The sequence below is a fragment of the Schistocerca gregaria genome, chromosome 2, assembly GCF_023897955.1.
Source record: "Schistocerca gregaria isolate iqSchGreg1 chromosome 2, iqSchGreg1.2, whole genome shotgun sequence".
Lineage (NCBI taxonomy): Eukaryota > Metazoa > Arthropoda > Insecta > Orthoptera > Acrididae > Schistocerca > Schistocerca gregaria.
In genome coordinates, this window is record NC_064921.1 from 222,251,883 (window position 1) to 222,277,714 (window position 25,832).

The window sequence follows — 25,832 nt, forward strand, 5'->3', positions numbered from 1 at the left end:
CAACTCAGCATTGTTAAAAGCAGGCCATGTTATATTATTTAAAACTGTCTTTTAATCAATCCTTAAATTATTTACATTTATACAAAAGCTTTTTACTGTGCGGCCTTCCAAAATCTGTTAAGAGGCCGTTACATTCAAATATTTTGAAAAGGGTAATTGCTACTTATTTTATAGCGGAGATGTTGATTTGCTGATAGGTACAACAAAAAGACTGTCACAAAATGAGCTTCTGGCCAACAACGCCTTTGTTGGGGGAACCCCCCCCCCCCCCCCCCCCCACACACACACACACACACATCAACAGTCTTTGGTACCTGAACCAATGTGTGAGTTGTGTTTGTGTGAGTGAGTGAGTGTGAGTGTGAGTGTGAGTGTGTGTGTGTGTGTGTGTGTGTGTGTGTGTGTGTGTGTTTGTGTGTGTGTTTGTCTATTTTCAACAAAGGCCTTGTTGGCCGAAGCTCATTTTGTGACAGTCTTTTTGTTGCGCCTATCTGTGACTCAGCATCTCTCCGCTATATGATGAATAGCAACTTTCCTTTTCGTAATATTCTGACATTCCACCCTGGATTTCCCACTGTTTAAACTCTAACATTTGTTCTTCCTGTGGAGTGACTGTCCTTGTTTTTAATTCAAAATGTGCAACAGTAATGACTCATCATGTAATTGTTCTTGGGAGCTTTTGAACTGCCTTTGATATTTTTCTGCTACACTGTAAATATATTTTCATGGAGTAATTGTGATTTTTGTATTATGTTAATATACTATGTAGCTGTAATGTCAGTGCTATGAATATGTTTTATCACTATTAGAGTCTGCAGTGGTATAATGTCTCCTTTTGACATTTGTACCTATTTTTGGAGCGTATTTCCCAGAACAAATACATGAAAATCATGCTAGGACTGTCCTCTTGAAACTGTTACACACTTTTTCATTCTCATAACTAGATCTGGTGATCATCATATTTAAGCAATACAGTTAATATCACTGTTGCCCTTGGAAACCTACAAAATAAGTAAAATTATATCCACAAAATTCCATCCTGCTGAACAATGAATTATCTGCTGTGAAACAGTTTTGATTCATCTATTCTTAATATTATTACTACACAAATAGAAAAGCTTGCTAGTCACTTGAATTTAAATAGTTTCAAAGTAGACTCACCAATTCCAGAAATAAGAGATAAATACTTTCTGTTAATCATGTTTAAATATCTTTTAAAACATGTCCACTCTATTTTGTCACTAATGATGTTTATTTGGTTTTACTTCAGATGGTTCTGATCACAGAAGTTGCTGTGCACAGTGGGGAGTGCCAAGGCGATGCCTCGATTGGTGTCGAGGGGAACCACTTTTCAACAACAAGTTTTGTGTCTTGTCTTATACAAAGCAAATTATGGCATGTTTCCATGAGGACAGAGGTAAAAAGTGCCCCTGCGGAGAACAACACAATTATGTGAATTCTAATATTTTAACAAGTTTATTTTTTATTGTGTATACATAAATCATAGGCATCAGCTATCTTAACTGAACCTTTTTGGACTTAATGTCTTAGCAACACGCATGACTCCATTACTGTTCCTCATAGAATGAAATCTAAAGCTTGAGAGAAAGGAATGGTTTATATGTACACTAATTTATAACAACAAATGAAGAAAGGTTCAAATTAATGATATGTCAGTGTCCTTAGAGATACGAGTACTATTTCAATTGGGAGATTAGCTGAGACATTGTTGGAGGGACCTCCCAAGCATTCATCTCAATTGATTTAATAAGTTACAGAAACCTAAATAAACATATAAATTCAAATCCAGTATCTTGACAACTGTGATAACCTCCCTTGATTCAAATAAGCACTCACAGCATTGTACTAAACAGTGAAGAAATGCACTCCTACACTTTTACAAAATGTCTGAGGTCACTTTATATTCCTCTTGTCACCTCTAGCATATGTGGTGTATTTATAAAGATATAACCTTTACGACCAATTTGACTAATTCAGCAGATGATAAGTTTGTGAGCATCTGGACCAGAGTCCTCATGAAATGATATTCATTGCAAAATTCTGCAGCATCTTGGATCTTAATTAGTAATCACAAGGATAAAATAACAGTAGTCTGGATGTATACAGATACTAGCAAACCTGGCAGTGCTTCACAATTGTTAAATATGTATGGAGCTGAATGTATGCCCTTTCCCCCTCTGTCCATGTCCTCTTCCTTCTTCTCTCTGACCTTGAGCTTTGTTTATTGTTATTGCCAATGAAACATTGTCTGGGAACTGAAGCCACTTAAAGTGTCTCTCTCTCTCTCTCTCTCTCTCTCTCTCACACACACACACACACACACACACACACACACACACACCACACACACACACACAGACCGGAATGCAACTGTCACGTAGGATGGAAGCAGCAATCCAGAGGGGGTGGGGAAGGGGAAGGGACAGCATTGGAGGTAGAAGGAAAAAGCACTGTCTGGCAGTGTGCGCAGGGACTAAACTGTCAACAGGCGGAGCATCAGAAGACTGTAGGGCAGAAAGGAGGAGGGGGAATGGGAGTGAAAAAGGAGAGGAGTGGCATTGGCAGAGGGTGGCATACATTGAGGCTCAGAGATGAGATGAGAAGAGGGAGGAGGTGGTAGGATGGACAGGGTGGAAACTATTCGGTGAAGAAGTGTGTGCATACGGTAGGTTACTGTAGGTTGAGGATGGGATAATTCCAGAATTGGAGGATGTATTGTAAAGATAACACACATTTGCACAGTTCAGAAAAACTGGTGTTGGAGGGCAGGATACAGATGCCTCGGGTAGTGAAGCAGCCATTGAAATTAAGCATGTTATGTTCTCTTGGCCACATTTTGGCAGTGGCAGTTCGTCCTGGTGGACAGCTGGCTGGTAGTCATACCAATGTAAAAAGCTGTGCAATGTAGCACCAGAGCTGATGTGTCATAGCTGCTTTCACAGGTGGTGTGGCCTTTGATGGGGTAAAATAAGCCCAGACAAGAGTGGAATAGGAAGAGCTGGTTGGATGGACTAGGCAGATCTTGCACATGGGTCTTCCACAGGGATATGATTCCAGTGGAAACAGATTGGGATTGGGAGTGGCGTAAGTATGGACTAGGATGTTGTGAAGGTTGGACGGGCTTTGGAACACCACTTTAGAAGGAGTGGAAAGAACCTTGGGTAGGGTTCCCTCATTTTAGGGCCTGATGACAGATAATCAAAGGCCTGTTGAAGGATATGGTGTAGTTGTTCCAGTCTTGGGGAGGTACTTGGTGACAAAAGGGGCACTCTTTTGTAGCTGGCTCTAGAGAAAAGTGGAAGGATTGGGATGTGTGGGGAAATGGCATGAGAAACCCGTCTGCAGACTAGGTCTGGGGGAAAGTTCCTGTCTGTGAAGGCGTTGGTGAGACTTTCAGCATAATGGGGAAGGGAGGTTTTCCTCTGCACGTATGCTGTCCCCAGCTGACGAGGCAGTCTGGGAGAGATTTTTTGGTGTGGAAGGGATGACAGCTGTCAAAATGCAGGTGTGGATTTAATGTGGACAGTGGTTTTGATGGAGCCATCACAGAGGAGGTGGTAAATGTTCAGGAAGGTGGCAAACAGAGTTGAGAAGGACCAAGTGAAGCATGTAGGAGTATAGGTGTTGAGGCTGTGAAGGGATGAGGAGAGGTTGTCTTAGTCTCTGAGTCCAGATTATGAAGATATCATCAATAAACCTGAAGCAGACTAAGGGTTTGGCATTTTGGGAGGCTAAGGAAATCTCCTCTATATGTGACATAGGATGGTGCCATGCAGTTGCCCACAGCTGCGCTGCAGATTTGTTTGTATATATTGCATTAAAATAAAAAGAGTTGTGATTTACGACAAAGTTAGTAAGGTGCATGAAGAATAAGCTAGTAGGTCTGGAGTCTGAAGGATGTTAGGAAAGGTAGTGTTCAATAGTGGTAGGATCATGGGCAAGACGGATGTTAGTGTACAGGCAAGTGGGATCAACAGTGATTTTTAGGGATCTGGGAGGAAAAGGGGTGGGGATGATGTAGAGTCTGTGAAGGAAATGGTTGCTATCTTTGACATGGCAGGCTACATTATGGGCAGTTAAGTGATGGTGTTGGTTAATGAGGACCAAAATTCTTTCAATGGGTCAGAATAACCAGCATACAGAATTTTTGGGTTTTTGGGGGTAGCGTATCTGCAATGACTCCCTTGCCAGTATGCTGAGTGTCTCACAAGGGCCTTCACAGACAGGCACTATCCCGCAGACCTAGTCTGCAGACAGATCTCCTATGCCATTTTCCCCTCACAACCCCAATCTTCATACCACCCCCACAAACAGCAGGATTGCCACAGGGAGCAGCTCCCTAGAAAACATATGTCACAGCTCATTGTTTCTACTGTGTGCAGACTGAAATGGTAGATTTGAAAGTGATGTGATCTACAAACTTACTTTATATCTAAATGATACATTTCCAGACGTAGGTTCTTCATCAAAACTGTACTGATGGAAAAAATTGCAGCACCAAAAATAATTAATGTAGAATAATGAAATTTTGGGAACACATTTTTCTAGGTACCATATTTAAGTGATTAACACAGAAAAATCACAGTTTAATGGAAGTGCAAGATAAGCCATTGCAAATGTGAAATGCTGAAACATTAATAATCGGTGTAACTGCCAGAATGTGAATGCAAACATGAAAATATGCATGAGCTGTGTTGTACAGGTGTGATGGAGTTCCGTGACTGTAACACTTGGTCGGTCAATATAGGGACAGTTAAAAGGTTTTGGATGATGCTGAAGTTGTTGTCCAATGATGTCCCACATGTGCCCCATTGGAGATAGATTTGGTGATTGAGCAGGCTAAGGCAACTTGCTGCCACTCTGAGGACCATGTTGGGTTACAGCAGTGTTATGTGGGTGAGAATTATCCTGTTGGAAAACAGTTCCTGGAATGCTGTTCATGAGTGGCAGTGCAGCAGGTTGAAGTACCAAACTGATGTACAAATTTGCAGTCATGGTGCTTGGGAGAGCCATGAGTGCTTGATATGAAATCGAATCTTAGACCATTGCTCCAGGTATAGGTCCAGTGTGTCTACACAGACAGGTTGGGTGTAAGCCCTCAACTGACCTCCTCCAACTCAACACATGGCCAATGCTGGAACCAAGGCAGAACCAGCTTTCATCAACAAATTCAACAGACCTCCACCCTGCCCTCCAATAAGCTCTCGCTCGACACCACTGAAGTCAGAGATGGCAGTGGTCTGAGGTCAGTGTAGTGTACACTACAGAGCATCTGGCTTGGAGCTGTCCTTGAAGTAACCAGTTTGTAACAGTCTGTTGTGTGACTGTGGTGCCAGTTGCTGCTCAAATTGCTGGTGCAGATGCAGTATGTTGTGCTGGAGTCATGTGCCAAACATGACTGTCTTCCCTCTCGGTAGTGCCAAGTCACGATCCAGAGCCTGATCGTCTTGCGATAACAGATTCTCATGACCACATCTCCCAGCAATCATGTACAGTGGTTATTATCCTGCCAAGTCTTTCTGCAGTATTGGAGATGGAGCATATGTCTTTTTGCAGCTCTATTACATGACCTCTTTCAAACTCGGTGAGATGTTGATAATGGCAGCCTTGTCTTTTGACTAACATCAACTCACCATATCCAGTATGAAAGGTAACTGACCATTACAGCGTGTGTTAAAAGCAAACCTGATATGCATCCTCATAGTGGCACTGCTAACACCACTCTTGTGAATGGCATGAAATTTGAGTAGACACCATCTTTCAGACGTAGCAACATGCCTACCAACTCTTGCTTATGTCACAAAACTCCTCCTTAGTATTGCAATTTTTTTCCGGCAGTGTATATCCACTAAATCCTGTCTACAACCCATAGAAGCCTGTAATAGAAATTGTGAAACATTCTGTAGAATTATGTAACTCATAGTTGAGCTTTCACTTACTTCTATCTTCTTGTGAATTACTGTAAATGTGTAAACTCCAAATCACAGCCCACAGCCTTCAAAAGTTAGACATGGTCCATTATATTACTGAATAATGAGGTATCTGTTCTTAGAACTACAGAAATCTATTAAAAACAAACACTACCTGACATACAAATTTCAAAATTTTGCAGTTCATTTTTTCACTTACAAAAAAACCATTACTCGTGGTAGCACATACCTACATGTCTCAGTGGGTAAAACAACACAGAAATTGGACAGTAGATGCCTGGAGCTATGTGGTGTGGTCCAACGAGTCACTAATTTGTCTCTTATCAAATTATGCAAAGCAGCAAGTGCAATGACTGCTCATGAGGCATTATCTTGCAGTGTGTTGAGAGTGCAGTTCAGTTCGAAGGTGGTTCTGCCATGTTTCAGGAGTGTTTTTCATACCACACCTTGGGCACACTCATGCAGGTTACTGTGGATATGAACAAAAACATTTATTTAAACATTTTAGGAGACATTGTTGCCCTTCCTCCTACATCTTCATGAGGAGTATGCTGTGGAGACACACATCTTCAAAGATGACAATAGCTGGGTTCACAAGGCAGCACACATCTTTCTGGTCTGATGAACACTGAGGCTCCCTATGAATCCCGACTAGCTCAAAAAACTACATGATCTTCATCACACAGAAAAGGTCTGCAACTGTTTGGAACAATGGGTGAAACATACCAGTCAATGTCCCCACAACCTTGTGGAGGTCTATGACCTATAATCATCAATGAGTGGCTTCAGCTGAATATGGCATATCTGAAGAACCTTGGGGACTTTCTTCTTCACTGAATGTAGGCCATTATCAAGGCTAGAGGTGGTGTTGCATGGTGTTTGTGTGATTTCTCTTCTAGGTGATAAATGTCTTGTCCAGTATGCTTATCTACAAGAAGAATGGTTATTAAAATGAAATTATCATTTGACAAGTAGAAAACAGACAGGAAAATGTATACAGTTGCTGAATATCAGAACCAGATGTTCTTTCATGTGTTACTGTGTGGTAATACTCTAGGACAATTCATCTCATAAAAAATCATTTTAGAGAAGAGGCCAAATTTCCAGGAGAATGATCTGGTTGATTGAAAGAAATTACAATTTTTTAATAACTGAGATTTTAACTTTATGATGTCTCTGATATTCGAGACTGATATTCCTTAAATTTTATTTCACCTAATAAGTAAGTATCATGAATAAATAAAATTATTATTCATAATGACATTTTTACTTTTGAAGGACGCCTTCCTGGCCCTCCACAGAACATTCAAATTGAATTGGTTGATGCACATTCTGTTCTTGTGAAGTGGGATCCTCCAGTCAAGAACCCAAATACTGTAGAAATGTACAGGTAAATTGACAAAATTAATTTAGTCAGGAGATATATAATTCACTGCCAAAATTTCTCTAGACTACTATAAATTACGGTGAAAGAAGAGCTGCAAAATAAAGAAGTTAATTAGCATTAAGTTTCATTGCTGTTTACTTGAAGAATTTTACTGTGTTCTAATTGCATCAAATTATAGCATTCCTTGTTATTTTCTTTTTCTATCAAAGCCAGTTTTATGATATTCATGAGTTATAACTTGACACAAATTTTTGATCTTTCACCTCAAGTTCTGCTTTCTGATTTTATGTTGATACCTGTTCCAGTGTGTCAGGTATGCATTTAATGCTTATGCTGTTTTGTGTTTTAGGGTTTTCTGGAAGCAAGTTGGTTCTCGGACTATAATGAAGAATGATACCAAGTCTACCAGCCTCTTGATTACAGGGCTGAAATATGGAGAGCCATATGAGTGTGTCATTAAAGCTGGCAATCACCTAGGTACAAGCACATTGACAGAAGCCAAGCAGTTCACAACAAGGGATAAATACATCTCATCTGGAAGTATAGGTATGCCACTAAATTGTCTTTTTAAATGTAAATGGCTTATATGTAGCTTCAACAATGTAGGCAAAGGACAGATTGCTACTTACTATAAAGAATATACATTATGTTGCAGACAGGCACAATTAAAAGACACTTACACAAAGCTTTTGGCCACAGCCTTCATCAGCAAAAGATAAATGAACACACATCATTCATACACACAAGCAAGCCCACCTCACACACACATAACTGCCAACTGTGGCAGCTCAGGCCAGCCCTGGCATGAGCTGCTGGAGTTGTCAGTCATGTGTTGGTGAGGTGTGCTTGCTTGGTTTATGGATGGAGTGTGTTTCTCTATTTCTCTTTCGCTGGTCAAGGCTGTGGTTGAAAACTTTGTATAAGTGTCTTTCAATTGTGCTTGTCTGTAGCTCAACATGCCTTCTTTATGGCAAGTAGCAATATATCTCTTCCTATATTTTTAGTATTCCTACATGGAGTTTCCTTTATATGTGGTTTACTAGAAACTTCATTTGCATGCAGTGTGTCAATTTACACTAATGAGAAGTTAAATTAGAAATATCTACTGTTTTCAAGATGGAACATGTCTGTCGGTACAACAAAAGGAATAGTTGGGTGTCTCGCATAACTAGCCACTGTCAGGTCCATACCTGTCACTGGTACGGTAGTCAGGCACAGAATGGGAAAAGTACACATCAGTGCATTTGATCATAACCACACAGATGGAAACAAAACATAAGACTAAAGTTAAAGTTACATTTTGATTACAAACTGTAGCTTTACTGATTCGGTAAAAGGCAGACTAAATATGGACTCAAATTTCCCATTAGAAAAGAAGGGTCAATAGCATTTTTTATCTGGCTTCCACCACCCTCATAGTCAGCCAACTTATTCCTATTTAGTGTTTTCATTGTAATCAACATATAAAATTATTACAAAACTACATATAATAATAAATTAGCACCTTATCATAATAACACTCACATGCTCCGATTCCGCACAAATATATCAAAGATCACAAAACACTTTAAATTGCTGCTAAACAGTACTGATTTCAGAATAATACACACAAAATGTTTACAACTTTTAATTTTTAAATGTAATGTAGAAAATAATCTAGCTTTGTTTACACAATTAGGTCATTAAATCTCATTTTGTGTTTGCTTCTTTGGAAGAACAATTTTTTTTGGATATAAACTGCTTTCTGTACCTCTTCTATCTATGTCTTTAATTTTCTTCACTTCTTGTCCCCTAACTTTTGTAACACTTCCCAACATTATTTGGGCCACACTAATTCCCACCATGCCCTTTTTATTTATTATTTCTTTTTAAGCACATGTTTGCACCACCCAGTAATCTATCAAAATCTTTTTTCCTTTTCTTCCTCTTTCATTTTCTTTAGCACCTGTTCAATATTTACTTTTGTTTTTCAAACTTACTCTTCATATTTGCATGCAACAAGTTTTCTTTTTCCTGTTGTTCTTGTTTCCTGTTTCCTAGGGCCACTGTCTTCTCATCTTCATCTTCACAGTATTGCTTGTATCTGGCATTAGCTTTGAATGCCAACTGAAGAAGCTCCTGACTGATAATTAAAAAGTGAACCTCCCTCTCAAACACATTCACTATAGCATCTCTAACAGTCAAATGAGCATTCAATGTACTATCACACATATCTGCAGTGTCCTAATTCATGGTCTTCCCAAATAGTGACAATCAGTTTCTACATATGCACTGACATTTTAGAGTGCAATTGCAGTCTTCAAAATTTTCATAACAGCAGGGTACTTGTTTTCTCTTAAAAAAAAAAAAAAAAAAAGGGGGGGGGGACTTCAGTAGATGTCTGCTGGGTTCTTGTTACTACCTCGTTTTTCTTTCTATAATGTCAATAGTTTCCATTCATCAACAAGTCCATGTTAAATGTACTCAATTGGAAGAACTGCACCTAATTTCACTTGTTTTTGTATGATCCTTCTTTCACCCTCTTCACAGAATGCAAACATCGAAGATGCCGCAATGCAGGTTAATCCGAAGACTTTTCCAAAATGTGTGTACAAACACACAGTGCTTTCTAGCTTATATATAAATATAGCTTCTTTCTTGTGCACCTAGCTTCTTGAGTTATTCATTTTTTCTAGTATTGAACACTATGTTTTTGAATGGCAAGTAATATTATCACCAAATGCTTCCAGACTCAGTGGAGCAGCAAAAACACAAAACCGATTTGTGAGTGTTCTGACAATGTTTGTGAGGTCATTATGGATAAGATGCATTAAAGGATCTCTATTCAGAAAAAAACCAGTGAATCTTGGGCATGTATAAGCACTTGCACAAGCAAACATAATTTCTGCTTCGGTAGTTTTGTCTTTTACTAGTTTAACAATATTCTTGTATTTCACAGAACTCATCAGTCGGTGGATGTCATGTCATAATCATTTGTTAGGGACCAGACCGGTATTCAGATACAGTTTGAAGCTATTTCTCTGGAGCTGCAATCACAGTTTCATCCAAACATAAAGACAAGTGTGCGCCTCCAATAATGCAAGCTAAATCATCACATACAAAGTATCTTGTCTTTGTTTTTGAATGAAGTAAGAAGGAACACTTCTCGAAATATTGTGCCAAAGATTTCTTTGCCATCTTCACAAGCTTGTTGAACAGCAAAGTTCAATCATTTTCTAAAGACCATTAACTCTGCTCTTGAAGCATTTTGCCTATCAGAATACATCTGAATCACTGGTGGCTCTGGGAGGTCAAATTACACCTTCATTGCTACATGCACATCCAGGAAGGGCTGAAGACAAATGTAGTTGTGAAGAACTCAGTTTCATATTATGTTATTCTCTGTGCTTCTCAGTAAAAGCCTGCACCTCTGTAGTGCTAAGGCCCCAAGAAATGAAAAATATTTGTACGCACAACATACAAAAACTTCACTTGCACATTTTTTCTGTCCCTGTTCATAAACCATGAAACCATTGCTGACTCTTTATGGAACCATTCTGATTTTACAGTACATTTTCCAATAATTTTGTCTAAGTAATACAGTTAATAAAAAAAACAAATAAAAAGAATTAGGACTACTGTTCATGAGAGAGAGAGAGAGAGAGAGAGAGAGAGAGAGAGAGAGAGAGAGAGAGAGAGAGATTTTAAAGCAGGATGTCATTTTATTTCTGAGTATTCCCAGGTTAAGATTTTCATACAAGTATCATGTTCCACCCTGCCTTACACAGTAGTGAACTGCTGGGACACTACAGCATACAAATTTCACCTGTGCCTTATTGTTTTCAGAGAAATTAAAAAAATTTATACTGATTAGTTAAAAGAAACTTTGCAATTAACCAGGTAATATCTTACACAAACTACAGATCCACTAATGGACAGACAGACACAGATACCACTTCAAAACCAGTGAAACCATGTCTGGTGGACCACAAAATATGTATTTCTGTTCAAATCACAAATTCAAATTATTGTACTATTACAATATGTCCTCATATTAATGTATGAGAAAGTAACAAGAAAAATTATAGGGAATACAGTACAAGGATTCAAAATATAGGATAGGTAAAAGTATTGCTTTTGTATACACACACTCAAAACTCTTCCCGAAGCAAAAATAATACTTTTGACAAGGAAGCACTGGTCAGAGTACTCCAATTTGGTAGTTTTTCTTTCTTTTAGTGTGTAGCAACTATTTCATTAATAATGTGAATTAGAACTTCATTTTGATCAACCAGACCATTGGTCCTAGCAGTATGACTGCTTCATATACTGAGTTACCAGTAATGTTCACAAGTGGTAACGTTTCTTCCCCATGACATAACCACATGAGCAATTCACAATCCTGTAACTGGTTTTGACCAGCCAGTGGACTTCTTCAGGCAATAAGTAGGTAAGAAGAGGTTACAGAGAATCATTGTACACACTGTAAAATCTACCACACAGTTATCTATATAAGGATAGAAAGGGAATAAAATCATTCCTAAAACCACATGCCATTATCAGCTTCTGTTGCATTGTCGGTGATACTGAAGGCAACAGTGGGTAGAGCCCGAGATTCTGTAGACAAAACCAAAAGAAGAATTGAGATGAAGACTGAAACACTACTGGGACATGCAGTTATATTTTTAATTACATTTATAATCTTTCAACAGTTAACACATTTCTTATTTTGTTGAAATTATATTTACAATACATTTAATCTTACTTGGACAATTTTATAACTGACTTCTTGTGACAAATTATTTAATATTTTCACTTAATTTTGCTAACAATAGGTTATTTCACAATTTTGACTGCTCTGATACAAATATGTGATTTTTTTCGTATGATTTATGTACAATTTTTCATTTCTGAAATTCATCAAATATCTTTATTTTTCAGTGACATCACATTATTTAGATAATATTCCCAATGTAGAGTTAAAGACTCACCCTCTGTTGCACAAGGTTGTTAACAAAGTTGAATTTCAGAGCCTTCTCAATGGAATTTTTGAATTTTTCATTCTGTCAGCCACATTAAACATTAATTTACCAGTCACACACTTTTTTCATATCACATAAACCGACTTTACAGACCAAATTAAAAAAAAATCCAACTAAAACTGACCAGTCAAAAAAATTGCTTCTACTGACCATTTTCCATCCCTGTAGCCATATTTTAAGTGCCCCGTCTCTTAGATCACAGTAAGCACTTTTCACATGCAAGCATATCAAGAGCATTTTTTGAGTACCTCAGTTTGGGGAAAAGAATCACCCACACCGTGAACTTCTGTAGGTTTAACCTTCATCCATTGTAACAACAGATTTTTGGCCCACCTCACAACAAATCACTTGCTGAACAACATGAACTAGTAAACAGCTGCACCATCGACAAAAAATTTCTTGCTATGTGGTACTTAAAAAACTGCATTACATTTATACCTCTGCTGACAACACATCACTAGGCAGACATCACTGCTGGACACTTTAAACAAGGAAAAGCTTGCCTGGACTGATGGTCATGGTATACATTGGTACACTGCAATGTTCGGGAATGAGGATGTCAAAAAAGCAGATGGGATGAAACATTCTGTTCACCACCTGCGAGATGTTTGTGTCTTAAAGCTAGTTCAACTAGTCTCCATGAGCCATGAGTTGTGGGTGATGGTTGAGTGTCATGTATCATAAATACTTCAAAAGCTTTTGGTAATTTGTGGAATCTATGTCATGAGATACCATTGCATATCCTGGAAATGGCATACTAGGTATTATTCTCTGAGAGTTCTTTCCAATGTTTGGTTGATCATCAAAAAATTTATCATTGTTCAGCAGACTTCAAAATAAATGTTGCACATTTTATGAATTTCTTCTTTACAGATTTGTAGTTTCTACTTTTCTTTCCTTATATTGTATAGTAAGTTCTTGTAATCCTCAATTGTAGTTATTGATTCCAGAATAATTATATGACAAAATAACTTGTGCTTTGTAAATACAGCTTTAAATTACTGTTCTGAATGCATTAAATTCTACAAAAAAATTATTGTAAAATTGTTGTACAGCAATACTTTTGCAAATATTTATGCACTGCATGCCTAGTATTATTGCGGCTGACAATGAGTTTTTTTGTATTAAGCTAGCTTTCTATGAACTAAATATGGAATTATGTACCCCTTCTGCATTGTTCATTATTGTATTTTCTGGATTTTTTAATGCTGAGTGAGAACTTATACAGGGTGTCTGAAGATGAACAGTCAGTATTTATGGATGCAACAGGAATGGTTGTTGGAAGCGGAAAAAAAAAAGAAAAAAAAATCCAGTAAATGTGAGCTCTAAAATACACACCTTAAGACCTATGAGCATTTGTTCATCTTTGCTACTGTAAAACACATCTTTTCTACTCACCAAGAGCTCATAGCTCTTATTGCATGGCTTTTAGACTGCATATTTACTAGGATTTGTTTTTACTTCAAATGACTGCTCCTGTCATATTCCTGAATATTGATCATTTCTCCTGGGAAAGTACATGTAAGACCAGGGCATTATGCTGCATCCATTTTTTGCTACCACTTGTTTCCTTCTGAAAAATGAAATACAAAATTTAAATCAGAATTCCTCTCAAAAGATATGCAGAGTTTTCTATGAATGTGGTCATTTGGTCGCTCAATACAATGTGTGATTTTAATTAGCAGACAACACAAGTGTTTTCTCACATTTGTAAGGTTTTTAATACATAACTGTTTCATGTAATGTTGTCACAACTTTAATTTTTTTCATTTACCTATTATATTTTGAAAGTGGGGTGACTATGAACATTTTAAATTCGTTTTTGTAAATCAAACAGAAACTTCTCAAGATATTGATATGAAACTTTTGGAGAAGTTGTAAGAGGTGTTGCTGAACATGATAAAGCACATTATACATTTTTATCCCCCACACTTAGTTTTTTTTTTAAATTACTGTTCAAGATACCATCCCTATGATCTCTATACTTCCAGTCTATCAACAAATTGCCAATGCCCATGTTCAGCAATGTGTCACTTTTGCCCTCATCAAATGATCTCATTTTCACTACTATATTACATGACTACCTTTTCATAGGACTTTTGGTGTTTATCATGGAATGATTTGTTTACAAATAAACAGCACATTGTTGATAAGAAGCAGTCAATGTGTCCACCTCATCTGTGTCCATTTAAGCACTGCAACTTTTAAGTTAATTTTATTTTCTCTTTGTCCTCTTCTCCTTCAGGATACGTTCTTCATCAATTTTCGTACAAAAGGGGAGAACTCTTATACTACACATTCACATACAGATGTTCCTGTGTAAATGCATTAAACTTAATACTACACCAGAGACTTGTGGTTTTCATGCTCACCTTTAGCTCGATCAACTCTCACTTCCTGCATACTGCCCTTAGCTGGCAATCTTTATTAAAGAAACAGACTGTTTTGAAAGGATCTGTTTTGTAAATAGCTCAGCACCCATTTCTATTATTAGCAAAATTCTGCCCATGAGTCAATCGTATGAACAGTTTCAACAATTCTGAAGTAAAATACCATTGCCTCATATGATCAGTTCTCTATCTTACTCTAGCTGGCATAGTTTTTTGTCTGTGATCTAGTTATCAATGAACTTTTAAACTCTAACCTCTTGTAATCTTTTGATTTAATCACTGCACACTCTCAATCTGTCCCTTTTCCTTAAAACATCATCACAGTCTGGATTTTATATGTAATATACATTTTCAGGATCATGTAGAATGAAGTTGCTATGTTTAATAACACCACCACAGCCATTTTGCCTTAGTTTCTTAATTTTTCCAGAGTCGAAGTTGCAAACTTTCTGTATGATATCATTTCAGTCTCAATACAAAATAAACGGAAGTCATAGAAATTTCATCTGTGGGCTGCACTGACAATAACTTACCACTAGTACTATCACTTAGTACTGTTGGTGATTGTGCCAGCTAAACTGGAGAAAAAGACACTGCTATGAAAACAGCTGCCTTTTCCTTAGCTGCACTAAATAAAACATTTATCAGTAGCCTGCATGTCAGTATTGCCACTTGTTTATGGAGATCAGCTTCTCATTTGGTCTCTCAAGGATGAATGAATCTTGTCTTAAACCTTGTTGAGTTGCACTTTGGGAGTTGAACATGGGACATACACACCACTAACCTGTGACGCCAATCACTATACCATGGAGGCTTCTTAATTATGCAAACATGACTGCATTGAATTTTTTTACCACAGAGTATACTAATTTGATAAATTTTTAGAAAAGACCTTCAAATATTTTTTCATGTACTGGTAATCACAATTCTATACTTCTTATGAGCCTAGATAGGGACCCTTTCATTTTAATGTCATAAAAGTGTTGTGTGTCCCCTTAACCAACTATCACTTCCTCAACTTTGTAGTTGGCAGAAATCTTTCCTCTAGCTATCCCTTCAAACCTGTAAGTTTGAAAAAGTAAGGCTTGTATGCTTGGTATAAGAACAGCATCTTATGATGGATGTAGCAAAACGGCTGCCATGCCTCCTCTGTGTGAAATACAAGCACAGAATTTTTACCTTGATTCTGACTGTTTGATGCATGATTCCTCTAATTATTAATTATTCTGAGGTATGTCATGAAACATTCAAGCTTCATAATCCATCATAAAGTAGTATATAGGTGATAATGTATCACTAAGATATAAATACCAGTGCTACAACATGAAGACACCATAATATCAGTACCAAGCATTGTAGATTGATCACTTATGCACAGAACAACAAAAATATATCAATGCTCACTCAAAAACTTCCAGTGAACTTAGCTGCACAAAAGATATTGGAAACACTATTGCAATTAACATATAACTCTCAATAACACACTGATAGCATATGAGAACTATAATCACACCCACAAAAGTGTATAAAATAATGAATGCTGAAGCTTCAGAGTTTAGAATAAAAGATTTTTCCTGTTACAATAAATAAGGAGGAAAAAGATTAAAGAGTTTAGAAAGATACAAGGTTATGCAGGTGAAACTGATTAATTTTTAGTGTTAAATGTTTGTTGTGAATTTATTATGGCATTAATTTATTAATGCATGTAGGGTTTATTTGCTCTAAACTCCTGTAGGTATAGGTTTATTAATTTTTTTAATGCCTTTTGGTACAGTAAATTTTTTGTCACATTTTCAAGTACAAGAGTACTATAATTTTGTTATCAACAACATGTATAACATACCTTCAAATGAAAACTCTTCCAACATTTTCACCATTTCATGTACGAGTGTCTACAAAATCCAATAGAAAATCTTGTTCACTGACTGATTCGGCATATTTTCTATGGTACCCAGGTGGCGATGGCTCCCATGTTGGAATTGCTGTTGGAGTGGTGCTTGCCTTAATCATAGCAGCTGGAATTGTTGCTGGAGCTGTCTGGTTCATACGAACTAGAAGAATGCTTGGAAATAAATCAACTGGAGGAGTTGCCTTTGAAAATCCAAGCTATCTTCGTGAAGTAAACATGGATCACATACAGGTTTGTTACCATTGACACAGGTTATAATAATTCATTGAACTATCTCATTTTATATAATGCTGCACAAAGCAGTCCAGTTTCCTTTTGTTCATGTAAAAGAAATTTTACATTTGGTCCAGCTGGACCATAAAGCTTCCTCCTGGATAAATTATTATCTGAGGACTTGGTTGAGAAATGCTGAGAACTTTTTATCTGAAATGTCAGGAATAGCATTTGATTATTAATTATAGGCTTTATGGTATAAACAACTGCAAAATGTTAGAGCACTGGTTGGTATAATACAGTTCCTGTATGTTACGACAGTTTCCATCTTCTTTGGAATCAATGCCTAACGCACACATCCTGTTACTGAGGTAAATGATTTATTTTCTCAGTTTGTTTAACTGACATTAGTGTAGGAAAAGACTGATTGCTATTTACTGTAAAGAAGACATGTCAAGATGCAGACAGGTATGATTAAAATGTGTACAGGTGGGGAGAGTGTGTAGGGATTAGACTGCCAACAAGCATGACATCAAGAAGTTGTGAGCCAGAGAGATCAGGAAAAAAGGAGAGGAGCTGAGAAAGGCAGGTGGGTGCATTGGCAAAGGGCTACAAATAAACAGGGTGGGAGATGAGGATGGGGAGTAAAAGATAGGATATAGGGGGTGGAAACTGTTGAGTGGAGGGCTTGGGGACAGTATGTTACAGTAGGTTGAGGCTGGCATAATTATGCCAGGGAGTACGTATTGTAGGGGTAACTGCCATCAGCGAAGTTAAGAAAAGCTGGTGATGGAGGGAAGAATCCAAATGCCTCAGGTAGTGAAGCAGCCATTGAAATCTAGTGTATTACTTTCAGCTGCCACAGGGTGGTCTACTTTGCTGTTGGCCACAGTTTGGTGGTGGCCAGTCATCCTGGAGCACGGCTGGTTGGTAGTTATACCAATATAAAAAGTTGTGCAACAATTGCAGCAGAGTTGGTAAATGACATGGCTGCTTTCACAGGTGGCCCAGCCCATGATTGGTCAGGATAAATATGTGGTAGGATTGGAAAAGGAAGTGTTGGGTTGGTGGATTGGGGATATGATCCTTTTGGCAAGGGGTTGGAACTGGGAGTGGTGTAGAGATGGACTAGGATGTTGTGGAGTTTGGGTGGGCAACAGAGCACCACTTTAGGAGGAGTGGGAAGTATGTCAGGTAGGCTGTCCCTCATTTCATGGCATCAGGGCACGATGATAGGTAATTAAAGTCCTGGCAAAGGATGTGGTTCAGTTGTTCCAATTCGGTATGGTACTGGGTGACAAAGGAGACACTCCTTTGTGGCTGATTTTTGGGGGTGGTGGCAGGATTGTGGTTGAGGGGGGAAATGGTGTGGGAGATCTGTTTGTGGACTAGGACTGGGGGTAGTGCCTGTCAGTGAAGGCCTTTGTTAGACCCTAAGCATACTGAGCAAGGGAGTTTTTGTCACTGCAGATACGCCATCCCCAGGTAGCCAAGATATATGGGAGAGATTTTTTGATGTGGAAGGGATGACAGCTGTCAAAATGCAGGTACTGTTGGTGGTTGTTGGGTTTGATGTGGACAGAGATGCAGATGGAGCCATCAAACAGGAGCAGGTGAATATCTAAGAAGGTGGCACACTGGGTTGAGGAGGACCACATGAAGCAGATGGGAAAGAAAATGTTGAGGTTGTGAAGGAACAAAGATAGGATGTCTTGGCTCTGGGTCCAGATTATGAAGCTATCATCAACGAACCTGAACCACACTAGGGGTTTGGTGTTTTGGAAGGCTAGGAAGTTCTCCTCTACAGAACCCATAAAAATGTTGGCATAGGAGGGCACCATGTGAGTGCCCAAGGCTATGCTGCAGATTTGTTTACAAACCTCTCCTTCAAATGAGAAGTAGTTGTGAGTTATGATAAACTTAGTAAGGTGTATGAGGAATGAGGTAGTGAGTTTGGAGTCTGAAGTAAGTTGGGAAAGGTAGTGTTCAAAACTAAGGACATGAATGATGTTAGTGTTTGGGGAAGTGGGTCAACAGTGACAAGGAGGGATCCAGGAGGTAAAGGGGTGGAGATGATGGAGAGTCAGTGAAGGAGATGGTGGAGAGTCAGTGAAAGAAGCGGTTGGTGTCTTTGGCATGGGAGGCTAGATTAAAGGCAACTAGTTGGAGGTGTGCCACGGTTCTTTCAGGAGGGGCCCAATAACCAGCCATGATGAGACGTCCAGCATTGTTGGGTTTGTGAATATTGGGGAGCATGTAGAAGGTAGGTGTGCGGGGGTGTCATAGGGATGAGGAGGAAAATGGATTTAGGGGAGATGTTCTGGGAAAGGCATAAGGCTTTAAGCATGGATTGGAGTTGGACTTCTGGGATGGGATCACTCTGGCAAGGGTTATAGGTGGAGAACTGTGACAACTGGTAGAGGCCTTCTGCCAGATAGTCACTGCAATTCATAACAACAGTGGTGGAACCTTTGTCTGCATGTAGGATGATTAGGTCAGGATTTGTTTTGAGTTCATGTATGGCCATTCTTTCTTTTGCTGAAAGATTATTGTTCTGAGGTAGGTTCGCGGGGATGGATGGTGAGGCTAAGCTGGGGGTAAGGAATTTCTGGAAAGTGACCAGTGGGTGTGTAGGTGGGAGGGGTTGGTGGAGGATCATGGTTGGATGGTGGTAAGAACTGGAAGAGGCAGGGTTAAGTATTGGAATTAGGGTGGTTTTGGTTGGGGGACTGGTGACAAAGAAGTGTTTCCATTGCAGGGATTGGGAGAAGAAGAGTAGGTCTTTGACAAGTCCAACATGGTTAAATTCGAGTGTAGGGCTAAAAGTGAGGCCTTTGGGTAAAACTGAAACTTCTGTGGAGCTGAGAGTTTTGATGGAAAGGTAAACATCAGTGTTACAGGAATGTTTTGGCACTGGATTTGGTGGAGGGTTGATAGGGAATTTTGGGGGATGTGGAAATATGAAAAGGTCATCTAGGCAGGGTTTAGCTGATAAGAACGGACATAGTGATGTAGCCATCTTTGAGATGGAGGCCAATATCAAGGAAGATGGCTTGTTGGGTTGAGTAGGACCAGGTGAAGCAAATTGGGGAGACGTTGTTGAGGTTCTGGAGGAATGTGAATAGGGTGTCCTCACCTTCGATCCAGACAGCAAAGTTGTCACCAATGAATATGAACCAGGTGAGGAGTTTAGGATTCTGGGTTTTTAGGAAGGAATCCTCTAGATGGCCTTCACCTTCGATGTAGACAGCATAGATGTCACCAATGAATGTGAACCAGGTGAGGGGTTTACGATTCTGGGTGTTTATGAAGGAATCCCCTAGATGGCCCATGAATAGGTTGGCATAGGATGGTGCCATGTGGGAGCCCATAGCCATAACCTGGATTTGTTTGTAGATAATGCCTTCAAAGGAGAAGTAATTGTAGATGAGGATATAGTTGGTCATGGCAACTAGGCAGGAGGTTGTCGGTTTGGAATCTGTTGGGCATTGGGAAAAGTAGTGTTGAATAGCGGTAAGGCCATGACCCCTGGGAATGTTAGTGTACAGGGAGGTGGCATCAACAGTGATTTCTCCTACGAAGGCATTACCTAGAAACAAATTTGGTGTATGGCTATGCAAAAAAATTTTCATGTAGACTTTGTCTTGTTGTCCAGGGTTCAGAATAGAGTTATGTGCTCTGATGGTACAATATTCAACAAGCTTCCATCTAACAAATAGTAACAAATTGTTAATCCTTACTAGTTCAAAATAAAATTAAAAACATACCTCATTAGGCATTCTTTCTACAAATTATCAGAATATTTTGATTCAGGGAATTAAAATTTTCATTAGTTTCATTCCAAGTAACAGTGTTTATCAGATAGGTGTCTGGCAAGTAATACTGTACTATAAATAGGACTCAGTATTTGTAGATGTTAAAATGTTGTCATTGAAAAATACCATTGTAATAAGTAAATATTAAGCCATTAACAGCAGAAAAATAGAAGCTATACAGTAAAACCAAGAAGGCAGTAGCCTTTTTCAAAGTAGCATCTTTATTACTAATTTACTTGATTAATTTTAAATAGCCTAAGCATGAATAGCACTAAGCAGTATAGTGGTATTTTATTGATAATATAGTATTAGTTTCCATGGTGTCTCTATCGTATGTTATTTTATGCCTTGACCTATTCCACACCCCTGATGGCTCTTCTTCTTCATACAGAATACAATGAAAGAAAGAAAGAATGCAGTTTGACAACAGTTAATCACTGCCATTTCTAATGCATATGTCACTTTTTTTAATATATGCCTTGGCTCACACCCATTAATGTTCTCCTTCACTAAGAGTCTTTGAAAAATGAATGAATGAATGAATAGATTATAAAACAAAGTTAAATATACTCGCAGATTCTGATAATACTTTGATGAAACTAAAGCTTGATATTAAGGGTAATCCTTAAACTCTCTTCTGACCATATACTGAGATACAATATGATACTATATTGCAGTGCCTGTGTTATTCCAGATTATGATGCAATATTCCTTTTGCCATGCATGCATGCATTTCCAAAGAAACATTGCATCATAATTCAGAATAACATAGGCACTGCAATATCGTATTTACCCACCAACACTGGCAGACAATCTTCAAGTAGAATGTCTCCCATCCATGTACAGAAATATGTGGCTATTTTGAGAAATAGCCAACTAATCTCTGTAAATAATGAAGCAAATACTTCTTTCTTACTGATGTTTTTGTTTTCCTTGTGGGCCCTCGTAATTTATTTTCTGCATAACTCTTATATTTTGCAACCACTTGAACTGTTGTTTCAACCAGTTAAGAAAAAAGTCAAGATTTTCACTAGAACAATGCAGCCATCACATGGAAGTCCACATGAATTTTACATGTTAGCCAAATTAGAACTCATATGCCAAACAAACTATTGTATTTATCTTTTAGAGTATTAACTTCTGAAATATAAATAAAACAAATTTGCCAATGTCTGCAGTAAGATATCGCAAGTAAAAATAACAATGAAAATTTATACGCAGTTAGAGTTCATCGCAAAATTATTATTAATTCATTTCATTTACCCCAGACATTGCCTTATGCCCTAGTGTTAGATCATTTTCTCACCAAAAAAAAACTCAGACCGTGAAAAGTACAGCTATTGAAGCCGCAATGATAGCAGTAATAGCTAATGTTGCTTGACTTAAAGTTTCCATTTGAAGTGCACACAGTTAATTTTGCTATTTCAGATCCCACAGCCCCAAGCAGACACATCCATGGCCAATGGAAACAGCATTTCCAATGGTATTAATCCTGCCAGTGGAGCGGGTTGGAAACAGGAGACGCTGCATGTACCTGCACAACAGACAGAAGTGGCGCCGTCTCTGTATGAGGAACTAAAGCTCGGCCAGGATGGGGCAGGGTTCAAGAGGCTCAAATAGTATCAACAGTTCCGCCATGAATCAAAGTTCTAGAACCCAGTAGAACATGTGAATTGTGCTGTGTACAGTTTACAGATCATATTGACATTGCCAGAGGAAATTGTGGTTGCTTGACACATATATTTTATTGAAAGTGTTACAAATTGGACACAGGATGTGAAAGGTATCTTCACAAGGAGGGACATCTCTCCTGACTGATGGCAATATACATATTTTGAACACTGTTGTGAGTGAGCTTAGAAATTTCTAAGGATTCTATCAAAGGATTGAAGACAGGACTGAAGCTTAAGTGGAAAAGTTAGACCATAGTGAAATATACATTATTACACAATGTAATAGTGACGTAATCTGTGCCTGTTTTTTATTAACCTGTGCAGCTGTCCAGAGTTTTAGATGAGGGATACATTCCAAAGAAATATGAAGATGTGTACTTATGTATTTTGTCAGACATTAAAAGTCAACTGTTGAATCAGATGGATTGAGTTAGTCAAGATCTGACAAAGTAGTTACAGACAACATTCTATCTCAGGATCTTCAGTGTTGCTAAACACTGATGAAATTTATTTCAAGTGTTCTCTTTAATATGGTAGTTCTCAACTTGAAAGATCAGGTAGATAATATGAGCAAGTGAAAGCTATGGGTAGTTTTTTCCAAACTTCTTGAGCAGACAAAATAATTTATCAAACTGATATTACTACACTAGTCAGTCAAGTTGCTCCAATGGCATGATCTTAAGAGGATCATTACACCATCAACATGTTCATGCTACTCAATAGGTGTGATAGATATATATAAATAAGTATATTTAAAAAATCTAAATTTTCACCTGCTGTCCCAGTATGACTGAGCAAGAGCAAAGACAAGGGACACACTCAGATATTAACAGGTATTTAATCTGCACTTTCAGCTGCAGTAAGTGACTTCAGAATTGTGGTGACGAATCAAGTGGCCTAGAACATGTGACAAAGAGTAGCACATGCATTTATTTCAGTTCTGTGAAAAATGTGGCAACAAACAACTTAATATGGTTAGAAATTCATTATCAGATTTAATAAATATTAATTATGTTTATAGGTAAAAAGAAAATTCCACTATAATGACAGACATGATGGTGTATTAATGTACATTTTTAAGTGAATTCTGAATGAGTCATCAGGAGAATAAGCACATATAAATAAATCTGGAATGCATTTTTTTGTATTACATAGAACCTGATGTGTATCCAAAACACATTGAGACAACTATTTCTCAATAATTCTGTATGCTGACTTTTCTGGAGTGTATTGAGTTGCTGTATTCATAATTTTTACACATTTACAAACTACCAGAATTCTCAAGAGTTTAGAATATTGACTGTTGTCATTGGGTATGATATTAGAATCCATTTCATATTTTATAATTAAAGTATGTAAGATTGTCATACTTTAATTGAAAGATTTCTTTCTTATAAAGTCAGTTGAAAAGTAACTATGAATAAGAACCTATGGCACAACAGTTCCATAAATGAACACTATTTTTTCCTCAAAAAATCATGTAAGTCATTCATTTATACAGGATTCCTGGAGGCATAAAATGACAGATTTCAATGGGAAGAAAAACAGCATATCTCTGTGCCTTTCAGATAATTTGGATATCAAATGTTAATTATTTGAGATACATATAGTTTGACACACATATAATAAGAATACTGTGAAAAGTAAGATTACGTTTGTTAGTTATATTATTTGTATTTGTTACTTATTTGTCCTACACAAAAAATAATTGCATTCTGGATGCACAGTGAATATAATGACCAACTCCAGAAATGAGGCAGAATGTCACTTTTTGTTGAAGTCTAGCCATTTCTCCGTTAATGATTTCATACATTATGTACCACTGATGATCTGTTAATAAGTACACACAGAGATTTGGGAAGCACATGAGGCTTTTAGCAAGTACTATGTGCAAGCAATTTATTTCTACTTAGATCTGTGCTCAGAGAAATTTAAGTAAATATCTTAAAAAATGATAAACCTTTAACACACTGCAGCTACAGCTGCTAGCAACACATTTGGGACTTCATGGATAACTGCTCACGACAGTGATGAAATTTACACTAAAAGTCATAGTTGCAAAAAAGTGACATTTTACCAGTCTGCATGTAAAGAATTAAAATCCATGTAGAAATACTGAAAAGACTTCAAAATCTATTATATATTTTCAGCTCAAAAGATTTATTACTGTGGTCATGGAGTATGTCCACACTGACATATCGTTTTCATGCAGCATGTGTGCCTTTCAGAACATTACTATAGGAAGAAGTCAAGAACTTTACCATTTTTATGTTGATAATGATTGATTTCCCCATGATAGGTATAATGCTTTAACAGAGACCACAACTGTAAATGAAGTAAGATTACTTCTATTAGAAAGAAGAATTGGGAAATCTATATTGCAATGTACAATTGTGGCTGTTTTTTGTTGTTGAAAAGATATCTTTTGTACAATGTAGACTGTGAATCATGTATAGAATTATTGTAAAAACAGAATTTAATAAAAAATAGTAATTTTCCCATAGATAAATCATTTTATATTCTCATAGTCTACATGTTACAAAATAATTAACATTTGCAGAACCAATATTATAACCAAGCATTACATTTGATAATACCTGTCATTATTTCATGATAATCTGTCTCTCTTAAAATTATTCAGAATCAGAACAACTGTAAGGTATTTAGTTTAGATCCCACAGGAGCAGGATCGAGGCTACAAATCAACAAAAAATTCACTGAAGAGTGTGCTCGTTTGTAGGCCTTTAAAGAATGTCTTCTATCTGGATTAGTAGAAGGATATAGAAAAAAAAAATATTTGAGGTGATAAAGAGGTGCAAAAGAAAGAAGCGGTTCAGGATCCTTGGTTCAGAAAGACATTAAATATATGAGATGAGGTGTTAAATTTTGTAGTTTATTTCTTCCTTTCTACCTTTTGTTTTTCTTCCTTTTCAAGAAAGTGTCTTAGGTTCTCATTTAAGATACTGTGAATATTCATTTCGTGTAATGCAATTTGCCCTGTTTCTTAGATCTTGGATAAAACTCTGTTGTCTGTAAAATGATAAACTGAACACAAATTATTTTTAGCTCACAACATGGTAGCTAGGGTTCACATATCAGTCATTTAATGTTTGTGTATTAACTTCATTATCATTACCTGACAAATATTTCCCTAACATCTGATGAAAGCAATATGTGGTATACATTTTAGTCGATTAAAATGTTTATTCTGCCCCATGAACCACATGCATTAGAGAGGTAAAGTGGCCTGTGCGACTTAATGACACAGATAGCTATATCATAGGTGCAACCACAATGGAGGTGTATCTGTGGAGAGGGCAGACAAACATCTTGTTCCTGAAAATGGCAACAGCCTTTTCAGTAATTGTAGGGACAACAGTCTAGATGATGGACTGACCTGGCCTTGCAACATCACCCGATATGGCTCTGCAGTGCTGGTACTGCTGACAGGTCACGGCAAGGGCAAACTACGG

At 37.7% G+C, this 25,832-nt stretch overlaps 1 protein-coding gene across 13 annotated transcripts in view; it reads left to right on the forward strand.

Moving 5' to 3' along the window:
- LOC126336721 (Ig-like and fibronectin type-III domain-containing protein 1) overlaps window positions 1–24,868 on the forward strand; it is a 2,308,230-nt gene extending 2,283,362 nt beyond the window's left edge. For all 13 annotated transcript variants that reach the window (XM_050000693.1, XM_050000696.1, XM_050000702.1 and 10 more), the window contains 5 exons: window positions 1,271–1,417; window positions 7,230–7,341; window positions 7,688–7,884; window positions 16,705–16,889; window positions 22,115–24,868. In XM_050000693.1, coding sequence (XP_049856650.1) covers window positions 1,271–1,417; window positions 7,230–7,341; window positions 7,688–7,884; window positions 16,705–16,889; window positions 22,115–22,306 — 833 coding nt within the window. In that variant the 3' untranslated portion in view covers window positions 22,307–24,868. The remainder of the gene's footprint in view (window positions 1–1,270; window positions 1,418–7,229; window positions 7,342–7,687; window positions 7,885–16,704; window positions 16,890–22,114) is intronic.
- The last annotated feature ends 964 nt before the right edge of the window (window positions 24,869–25,832 follow it).